The following is an 11235-nucleotide window of genomic DNA, read 5'->3' as shown; positions in this document are numbered from 1 at the left end:
AGAGAGAGAGAGAGAGAAATCTATAGATACACTCTTTTTAAAATGTAAGTTCTTACTGTGTAGTTCCCACTTGCCTTGAACTCTGAATCTTCCTGCCACCTCCTCCCAAGTGTATGACTGCAGTATGTATCACCATGTCCTGCCCAGCCCTTTTCTGCTGGAATCTAGGCTCTGAGCCTAGAAGTAGTCCTCGTGGTCAGCTTCCATGTACACACTGGGATGACTAGTTTGCTGACTTTCTGAAAGGTAGTGGATCAGAAGCAGCAGAGTTAAAAACTTGTTTATTGGCAAAATAGGTTAGTGGTGGCTTTTAAAGCACGGAGTGTTGGAGGTAAGAGAGAAGTCTTTAGTTGGGTCAACTTTTTCATTAAAATTTCAGGCAGGCGGAACTGGAAGCCGCTGTGCGGAGGAAGATGGAGTTTGAAAGGAAAGCTGTACGTATCGTAGAGCAGCTCTTAGAGGAGGACGTCACAGAAGAATTCCTCAAGGAGTGTGTACGTATTAAATTGTCAGATTACCAGATTTAAATATAACATCTATATTTAAAGATTTCTTTGTGTATATGAGTATTGTGCTTGCTGATCTTGTTTGCCAACTTGATGAACAGAGGAAACCGAGCAGGTAAGTCAAACAAACAGCGGAAGAAGCCTCCCTTGAGGAAATGCCTCCATGAGATCCAGCTGTAAGGCATTTCCTCAATTAGTGATCAAGGCAAGAGGACCCATCCCTGGGCTGTGATCCTGGGTTCTACAAAAAAGCAGCCTGAGCAAGCCAGGGGCAGCAAGCCAGTAAGCAGCACCCCTCCATGACCTCTGCATCAGCTTCTGCCTCCAAGTTCCTGCCCTGTGTGAGTTCCTGTCCTGACTTCCTTTGGTGATGAACAGCAATGTGGAAGTGCAAGCAGAATAAACCATTTTTCCCCCGTTTACTTTTTGGTCATTGTGTTTCATCGTAGCAATGGTAAACTTGACAAGTTGATGCCATAGTGGTGTATTTGCTATGTTTTGGGGAGGACTGTGGAAGGACTTTGGAACTGTGCACTAGAAAAGCCATTGGTTGTTGAGAGCTCAGTGGGATGTTCTGTGGGAGCTTGGAAGATAAGAATGTTGAGAACAGTGTAGATGATGGAGGCCTGACTTGGGAAGTTTTAAAGCCATTTCCTATTTTGGATTAAGATTCTGTGGTTCTGGTTAGCTGGGACAGAAGAGCCAGCTGTGATTAACAAGAGAAGACCAGAACTAGTAAATACTGCTGGGATACTTTATGCTGGTCAGTTGGAGCTGAGAAATTAGCAGTAACTAAGAAGAGACCAACGTTATTGAGGTAAAATTGTCTGGGAAGTGTTTCCTGAGAGCACAGAGAAGCTGTGTTCCATAGGTGACTGTGCTTGTACCTTATACTGGCAGCCAGACTTAGTAATGTGTAAGAGTCACCCAGGTGGAACTGGTTTTGAAGGCATGAAGGAATCATGGAGAGCAGCTGAGTCTTGGTACTATAAGAATCCAGAAAAGGCCATTGGTGAAGATGCAGTCCAAGACTGAAGGGATCATGCAAAGAAGTTGAGGATTGGCACCAGGAAGAGAGCTAGGAAAAGAGCCATTAGTGGAAGTGCCTCTCAGCTGCAGTAGAAGTCTCCAGTGTTTTGGAGATGCCAGTACCATGGGAAGACCACCATGGGACAGCAGCAGCCATGGAGTGAGCAACCTGTATGTGCTACAGAGAGCAGACCTTGAGAGATGACCCAAGCCCTTTGGAGGAGTACAGAAGATTGTGAGTGGATTTCAGACATTGGACAGTTGGAGTTTGATTTTTATTTGATTTGTGACTGTGCCCTGATTTTCCTTCTTGGAGTAAGAAAGTATTTTACTGGATGGAGCCCACAGTATTTCACTGGAGACTTTGAATTTTAAAAGACTTTGGATTTTTAGAGAGATTGGGTATTTTAAAGGGACTGAAATTTTAATGTGTTTCAGTTTGTAAAGACTGTGGGACTTTAAAAGTTATTTATGTTTTTAATGTAAGATTTTGGGGATGGGAAGGAAAGGAAAGATTATGGCTTAATAGTGATGTGTTTGTGTGTCAAGTTGACAAGGGGTCAGTTGTACCAGCTAGTCGTCTGTGTCCACTTGACACAAGCTAGAGTCATCAGAGAGGAAAGAGCCTCAGTTCAGGAAATAATTCCATAAGATCCAGCTGTAAGGCATTTCACAGGGTGATCAGCCCATGATGGGCAGAGCCATCCCTATGCTGTGGTCCTGGTTCTACAGGAAAGCAGACTGAGCAAGCCAGTAAGCAACACTCCTCCATGATCTCTGTATCATCTTACTTGGTGATGAGCAGCAATGTGGAAGTGCAAGCAGAGTACACCTTTTTCTATTGGGTCATGGTGTTTAATAGCAGTAGAAACCTGGACTAAAACCAGAGTCATTGTATGTATGTGCATTAGGAGTGTTCAGTGTCCAGAGTCCAGAAATGGGTGTGAGATCCCTTAGAACTGACATTATAGCTGATTGTGATCTGCCCAACATGAGTGCCAGGAGCCAAACTCAGGACCTCTGCAGGGCAACACATGCTGTCAACTATTGAGCTGTTTCTCCAGCGCCATCTTTTTTTTTTTTTAATGTGTGAATGTGTGGCACATGTGAATGCATACCTGTGGAGCCCAAAAGAGGCCTTCATTTCTTCAGAAGCTGGAGTTACCAGCAGTTGTGAGCAACCTGACATGGGTGATTGAGAACCAAACTCAGGGTGTCTCGCAGAGCACTAAGCATTCCTAACCACTGAACCATCTCTCCAGCCCCCAAATCTAATGTGTTTTAAGTCTATGCAAAATAAAACTTCTTTGCACTATTGAAATCTTTGTTTTTGTTTTTGTTTTTAGTCCTTAGATACAGATAGCATGATGCATGAGAATTTTTTTAAATATACAATAAGATGGCTATAGTTACATATAATGCATATTTAAGTTTATTAATATCTGATTAGTGAAGGCAGCGTACATGCCATGGCCTCCATTTGCCACAGCATGCATGTGGAAGTCAGAAGACAACTTTGTGGATTCAGTTCTGTCCTGAATCCCAGAGGTGGCAGCAGGCACCTTAACCCTCAGAGCCATCATGTCAGATGTCTAAAATGTATGTCAGACCCTTCTTGATGTGCCTTTCCTTCCTGTGCTCCCAGAACTCTCCCAGTCTGTTGGGAAATGCCCTTTCTTTTCTCCCTAGGGGATGTTCATCACGCCAGCTCACTACAGCGATGTTGTGGATGAGAGGTCCATCATCAAACTCTGTGGCTATCCTTTATGTCAGAAGAAGCTAGGAGTTGTAAGTACTTTCCTTTAAAGTGTATTTATTAATTCTTACAAAACATCATAGAATAGTAAGTTAAGCTTGTGGTCATGAACTAATAATAACTTGGATTGGCTAGAAGTATTAATTGTAGATGACTTAATTGTATATGACATAAAGTTTGTGTTCCTTAATTAAATTCCTGTGTAAATTATACTTTATTTTTCTTTAGATACCGAAACAGAAATATAGAATTTCTACTAAAACCAATAAAGTCTATGATATTACTGAAAGAAAGGTAAGTTCAAAGATGTTTAATGTGGCAGTTAATTTTTAAAGGACATTATATAGAACTTTAACTTTCTTACTTTAAAATTTGTCTGTTAGAAAATAGCTATATTTACAGATTGCTTCTATTAAAAGCTAAGGTACTAAGAAAGTTTCTTGCTTGAGCTTCAATAAGACTTGAAGCTAGGAATGGCAGAAACAGGAGAGTCAAGAGTCAGAGTCATTCTCAGCCCTGCAGAAAGTTTGAGGCTTCTCTGGGCTACCTCTCTAGCCCAAAAACGATTTGAACATTTAAAAACACGAAGCACATGTTGGTATAAACACAGGCAGGTAAATCATGGTGAGAATGATTAGCCAGGAGCAGACTGATCACATGTATGGACTCTTGATGTATGGCAACACACGTGTCACAGGTGAGGGAGGAGGGATGGGTTTGAGTAGCCGGAGGTGGCACTGTCAGTCGTCCTGGTAGAAAACATAGGAACTGTTTATCCCAGGCAAAGCGGGTTTGCGGAGGGCTGAGTGGACCACTCGCCACACTGTATAGGAGACTATAAGCCTGGGCAGAAGATTAGACCATAGACGAAAAGTTGATAATCTTCTCTATATTAAAATTTGAGATTTTGTTCATTAGAAAATGAGTAAATAAGAAAAATGTAAAGTTGTATTTTCCACGAGTTGATAGCTAGAAAGTATAGTCTAAAAAATCGGAACACAACCTAATCGGAAACTTTGATATAGTGAATGCACATGGTTAATGAACATACAAAACCGCTCTTCAGTCATTGCAGAAAAAGCCACTCTAAACAGTTCCTTGTACAACCACAAAGGTGAAAATAAAGGCTGCTGTAGCCATCTTGAGAGCCTGTTTTGGAATCTGTTTCACATCATGAAGTGGGGGCAGGCTGGGGCTCAGACTCAGAGCCTCTTACATACTGTAAGGGCTCATCAATGCTAAGTACAGTTACAAGCCCAGAAATGTGTCACATTCTTTGTGAACAAGCCTTTTTATTCTTTGTTATATGCCTTGGAAAAATTGCTTGGCTATGTGTACCAGGGTAAATGTATAAAAATATTCATAACTATAAAATGTGGTATAGGTGTGGCATATAGTGGAATGCTATTCTGAGTGTGAGGAACATGCAGGTAGGTGCCATATAGGATATGCAGTTATAGGTGCTGTGTATGTAACCAGGTAAGTAATGGCCAAAAGGAGTGCTGAAGAGGAAACACAGGAGCCATCAAAAGTGCAGTCCTTTTCTCTGAACCTTGTATGGTAGAAGCCCCTTCTTCACGGTTTGTCTGATTCTTTGATGTGCACATTCATGATCTCTGCATGTAGGTTATGTTTCAAAATAGAAAGATAATGAACTAATTTCCGATTTTTCTTTACAGTCTTTCTGCAGCAATTTTTGCTACAGAGCATCTAAATTTTTTGAAACACAGATTCCCAAAACTCCAGTATGGGTTCGAGAAGAAGAGAGGTAATTAAATCTTTATCTTGTTTATTCCAGTGGTAAGTGACCTTTCTGCTTTTGACACAGACTAGGAGTGGGCGTCATTTTCTGTAGACTGTTATCATTTATTCCCATTAGCTGTGGGGAAATAGTTATACCTTAAGCATAGCTGTTAAGAATTTTTAAATGGAAAGTCATACATGCAAATATTTTTTTTCTCTAATGTACTTTTAATCACAAAATCATTCTGGTTCTTGCTTTGCCAAGAGTGTCTGTGAATCCTGCTAATGTTACAATCCTGAGTTAAAATATTAACTTTTTTCAAAATAATAGCTCTTGGGAATCTGGCCAAACTCACTTTGCCACTATGATAACACATTTTATTACAATAACCGAAGTATCCTGAGTTTAAAGAAAGCCAATTTTAAAAAGTACTGTTTTGCTAAAATGTTTGTGGTCATCATAGGGCTTTTGCCTTGGGAAATAAACACTTGCAGTATTGTACTGACGGAGAATTTGAAGAGATGTAGTAATATAGTGAGTGTGAAAGTGTAGTGGCAAAAGCAACAGTTGTTGTCATTATTAAAGTGAATTGTTTAGAAAGTCAGACAAAGGCTTAATGAGATGAGTGTCTTCCTGAAGGATGTGAACAGATGGCACAAGCCCCATTCTCTGTGGTCAGGCAGTGAAGACGGATGCTAAGTCATTGGACATAGGTGTGAAGAGATGCAGTTGATTCAGAACACACAGGCAGGACATACAGGACTGTACTTTAAGGAGGCCACCACTCCAAATTCTACCACTCATTGACTGTGACGACAGCACTTTTGATGGCGTATTCCTTTGTTATCCTTCCTGTGCAAAACCTACTCACCAGTCCCTGGTGAGTCCCTGGGCCTAGCCTGAGTGTAATAAGGACTAAGTTGACTGTTTCACCACTATCTGTAAGATTTCTTTTTCAGAAGATTAAAAACAGCAACATCCAAGGTAAATGGGGGCTCACATTTTTTCATTAATTTGTTTATTCATTTTACATCTTGATCACAGCCCCCCTTCAACTCTCCTCCAACTCCCACCCTCGTAAATCCTGGCCCCCATTACCCCCTCCCCTTCTTCTCAGAGAAGCGGAAGCCCCCCCACCTTGGGTACTCGTCCACCCTAAAACATTAAGTCAAAGCAAAACTAGGCACATCTTCTGCCACTGAGGCCCAACCAGGCAATCCAGATAGGGAAGGGGGTCCAGTGGCAGGCAGCAGAGTCAGAGCAGCCCTGCTCTAATTGTGAGGGGCCCCACAGGAAGACCAAGCTGCACATCTGCTTCAAATGTGTAGGGGGCCTAGGTCCAGCCCCGTCATGCTCTTTGGTAGTGTTTCAGTCTCTCTAGCCCCCATGAGCCCAGGTTAGTTCACTAGGTAGGTCTTGTGTCCTTGACTTCTTTGGCTTGCTCAGTCTTATTCCCTACTCTACCACAAGACACCCTGAGCTCTGCCAGATGTTTGGCTGTGGGTCTCTGTATCTGTTTCCATCTGCTGGTGGATGAAGCCTCTCAGGAGACAGTTATGCTGGGCTCCTGTCTGCAAGCATGGCAGAGTATCATTAATAGTGTCAGGGGTTGGCTCTCTCCCATAGGTTTGGGCTCAAGTTGGGCCAGTCATTGGTTGACTGTTTCCTCAGTCTCTGCTCCATCTTTTTTTTTTTTTTTTGATATTTTTTATTTATTTTATATGTTTTCTCCCTTTACCCCATCTCCCACCCACCCGGGAACCCCCCCTCCCCCCCTTACCCCTCCCCCTTCTTCTCTGAGGATATACCCCCCCCTAACCCCCCCCCCCACTCCCCCACCCTCAACATTCCCCCCCCGGGGCGTCCATCTTTATCTGCTCCATCTTTATCTGCTCCATCTTTATCCTTTTGCATTTTATAGGCAGGACATTCTGAGTTGAAGATTTGTAGGCGTATTGGTGGGGACTCACACTTTGATCTTGTCACCCTCTGCCTTGTGCTTCGCTGTTTCTCTCAGCAGAACTGCCATCACTGAGATGATCTCAGCAGAAGCAGCACATTCCATTTCCACTGAGGAACACCAGTCGGCTTGCATTATTCTTGTCTTTTATTTACAAACACATCTTCTCTACTTGTTGACCCTCTATAGCATTCGTATATCTACTTCAAAACCATTTACTAAGCACACATGATAGTGTGTGCCTGTAACCCCCACACTCAATGCCACGAAGCAGGATTCAAGGGGGCAGAGCTCACAGCCATCCTTTACTGTATAGTAAACTCCAGGCCAGCCTGGTGGATGTGAGACACTGTCCTAAGGAAAGAAAGGGAAGGCTTTACCGACAAGCCATCCTGCCAGCTCTTTTCCTCAGATGTAGTTCGTGGCACTTAAATGATCTTTTCCTAAAGTCTCACCCTCTCTGTTCAGAACTTTTCTTTCTTTTTTTTTAAAAATTGGATATTTTATTTACATTTCAGATGTAACTCCTTTCTCCATTTCCCCCCATCTAGGAACCTTCTATCCCATCCCCCCTCCTCCTGCTTCTATGAGGGTATGCCCCCACCCATCCTCCCACTCCCACCTCCCCACCCACGATTTCCTCCACACTGGGGCGTCCAGCCTTCATGGGACCAAGGGCTTCCTTACCCACCTATGCCTGACACTGTCATCCTCCCCTGCACATACAGCGGGAGCCATGGATCCTCCCTGCATGCTCCCAGGCTGGTGGAGCCGTGGGTCTTTCCCTGTGTGCTCCCGGGCTGGTGGGTTAGACCCTGGGAGCTCTGGTTGCCAGAACTTTTTTTTAAGAACTTGAAGGCTTGATGTATGTCACTTTATGTTGGTGATTGTTAACCTTTTTTACATTTTTAGTGAAAGAAAAAAGGTGAAAATAGCCCTTTATTCCTCTAATCTAGACAAATGCCACTAATTTACAGAGTATGCAGTATTCACTTAGTACCTGGCAAGGCGCATGCACATGCATCTTCATGTTACCATATATGTACCTGGCAAGACACATACATGCACATGCATATTCATGTCAAAGTATATGTACCTGGCAAGATACAGGTATACACATGTGTATTCCTGTCCCCATGTACCTGGAAAGACACATGCATGCACATGCATATTCATGTGCACACATAAATCTCAACCTATAAGTTTAATTGTAATTGAGATAACAGAATAAATACGTTAATGAGACAATATTTAATATGAGTGTGTGTAAGGTGAATTTTGTGACATTACTTAATGACAAACTGTAAACAAGAACTGCTGGGTGTTGGTTGGCACTGCGCTCACTCGCTGGAGTGACCTTCCTGCCGATGTATCACTTTCCATTTGTCAGTTACCAACATTGACTATAATCTGAGAATATTAGATAGAAGATTCCAGAAATAATTTTCAAGTTTTAAATCGTAAAGCATTCTGAATAGCACAATAAAAAGCTCACACCATGTTGCTCCTCCTTGCTCTTCCAGGGTGTGAATCATTTTTCCAAAGTAATCACAGTGTGCACATGTTCACCTGTCAGTCACTTTACGAGCGACACAGGAAAAGAACATAGTGTAGTAAGGTTTGGCACTGTTCCTGATTTTAATATATTTAAGTATGTTCCTGATATTTAATAATCTGAGTGTGTGTAAGGTGAATTTTGTGACATTACTTAATGACAAACTGTAAACAAAAGAAGGAGTCTTGGGTGTATCTCTCATGGATTTTAGGACACTACCGTATGTCATGGGAAAACAAGATCATAACAGACAAGAAAAGCCAGGCTGAGTTCGATGTAAGAAGATGCTCTCAAGTATTTGTCTTGCAATGCTGAGCATTGAACTTGGGGCCTTTTCATGCTCATCAAGTGCCCAACAGCTACACTCAGGACACACAGTTTTTTGAGCAGAACCTGATCTGACATTGCTCTACATAATGAATTGAAAGAGAATCATAAAAGCTTAAAGACGCACAGAGTCAGTCTAGTCCCTTTGTACCTTTCAAAATTAGAGCATATTTTATAAGCTAATGATGGCTTCTGAGTGAGGTCAGGATTCTTCTCATTGTAGTCAGCGTGATTAATGGAAGTTCGTGAAGGCTCAGTCTACACAGGCGTCTTCCCCTTGATACTGTCTAACCAGATCCTCTGCTGGGTCTGACTCTTGCTGCTTTTAGAACTGTATCATACCTTGGAGACAGTGCTGCCTTAATCTCTAGATAGTGTGGCTATGCTGTTATCCAGTCAATCCACTAGAGGTCACTGGTGTCACTGAGCTGGTTTCTAATGTGCTGCTGCATTTTAGAAAAAAATAGCAGTCCTTAGTGTTTAATGTAGAGATTTTTATTTTAAATTATAAGCATAAATTGCATGACTGTGATTTAATAGACAATTTAAAATAAAAATTTTAAATCCATTTCAAGTAAAAAATAACTTATTACAATGAATTATAAACTTTTAAATTAATACATCTTATAGTCTGACATAGCATATAACTTTAAAAATAGTCATTAAATGTCTATTTTCTGCCATTTTTATGTCATATTGGTCATGTGTCTTGTTGTCACCCGCTGTTTGAAGAGCGGTTTTATTTACTCCAGCTCAGGGTTTCAGTAATGTACTAGAAAACTATCTTTCAGCCCCAGACCACGGTTCCTCATTTGTAAAAGTAGAAGTTTGCATTTGTTTTAGTCACATTCTGGTCAGTGATCGGCAACAGATGAGGTAGACTTGAGCTGTCTTGTTATAAGCTCTGATTTAAGAATGTAGACAAACTGGAATGTTTTTGTTTATAAAGATAAAGGCTGATGGAGGACTGCGTCAGAGTTTTAAATGAGAAGAAAAGCCAGGGGAAATTTTTAATGTGTTTTAACCCTGACACATTATGGTCTTATACACCAATAGGAAACAGAATATTAAATTTGACTTGATCTCAAATAGATTAGTGCGAATACAAGGATAAATTTGTTAGATTTTAACATCTCCAAGCCTTGTATCAGATTTATAACTCTGTGCCTTAATTAAGTTTACTATTTTCCTTACTGATATATTAGTGTTATGAAGAGTCATTAATTATCGTGAAAAACATCTAAAATTAAAATATAACCTTAAATACTAGGAAACAATGCTTACAAAAACATCTCCTGATAGTCTGCCAGAGGCAAAACCTTTAGTTAGAGCTGTGTGGTTCATACCATACGATGTGTCTCACATTGTGACTTAGAAATTGCTCGCGGGGCTGGTGGCCACAAACAGACCACATACAGTTCTCATGCCAAACACTGTGCTTTGTACATAGTCTGTGGTTGCATTTATAAATCCTGAATGGTTTCGTAAATGTAGAGTCTGACAGAGCTTGGAAGACAAAAGTTTCTAGAATTATGTGCTAAATCTAAAAAAAGGAAGGACAGATGTTGAAAAGCAAATTTTGTTTTTAGAAATCAGTGCTGACAGACCTAAAAGTGTCATGTGGTCTAGAGTTGGGGATTTTTCTGTATCAGTTCTCAGCAGTAAACATGCACAATCTCAGGGCGGAAGCCAAAGTGTCTGCAGAACAGCCTTTATAACCTCCTCCTGAGCAGCCACCCATGCTCTCTGAGCAGAGGAGAAAGATTTCAGTGAGTCCAAGACTTGAGCCTTACCGCAGGGGGCGCTGTTGTGTTGATTCAAGTGACTCACAAATATATAAACATCTACGTGAGGTTTGGGGCATGCATTGTTTCTGTTTTAGATTCACTTTGCTAAACTTTAACTTAAGCATCTAGAGCCAGGTATGATGGCAGCCTTGAGCAGGCAGGGGGATGAGGAGTTGAAGGTCATTCATCAGTACATTGTGAGTTTGAGGCTAAATCATATCTCCAATTCTAACATATAAAAGTAATTACATCAATCATTAATTTTCACTTTAGTGAAAATAAGAGAAAGTCTTTATGAACAACCATTTTGAAAGCATTCTTTAAGTAGGGCAGTTGCTGATTTGTGTTTCTTAATTGTGCTTCCAGAACTATCATCAGAGCAACATAAATTATGAAGATGATATTTAGTATGAAGAGAAATAGCCATTTTAACACAAAAAAAAATATTTTAACTTTATCCAAGAAAGAATTGAAAGACGATGTGCTCTGTCTTGTTCTCTGTGCGACTGCACATAGCAGTGTCAGGTGCAGTGTAGACGACTGCACATAGCAGTGTCGGGTGCAGTGTAGA

At 41.2% G+C, this 11235-nt stretch overlaps 1 protein-coding gene across 5 annotated transcripts in view; it reads left to right on the top strand.

Annotated features, from left to right (window-relative positions):
- Positions 1-11235, top strand: part of Rpap2 (RNA polymerase II associated protein 2) — a 73091-nt gene that overhangs the window by 5306 nt on the left and 56550 nt on the right. For all 5 annotated transcript variants that reach the window (XM_028782336.1, XM_028782337.1, XM_028782335.1 and 2 more), the window contains exons 3-6: positions 380-494; positions 3225-3323; positions 3520-3585; positions 4971-5059. In XM_028782336.1, the coding sequence (XP_028638169.1) occupies positions 380-494; positions 3225-3323; positions 3520-3585; positions 4971-5059 (369 nt within the window). The remainder of the gene's footprint in view (positions 1-379; positions 495-3224; positions 3324-3519; positions 3586-4970; positions 5060-11235) is intronic.

This window comes from Grammomys surdaster, unplaced genomic scaffold (assembly GCF_004785775.1).
Source record: "Grammomys surdaster isolate TR1022 unplaced genomic scaffold, NIH_TR_1.0 751, whole genome shotgun sequence".
Taxonomy (NCBI): domain Eukaryota; kingdom Metazoa; phylum Chordata; class Mammalia; order Rodentia; family Muridae; genus Grammomys; species Grammomys surdaster.
The sequence above is the reverse complement of the archived record's forward strand: the minus strand, read 5'-3'. Positions and strand labels throughout refer to the sequence as shown.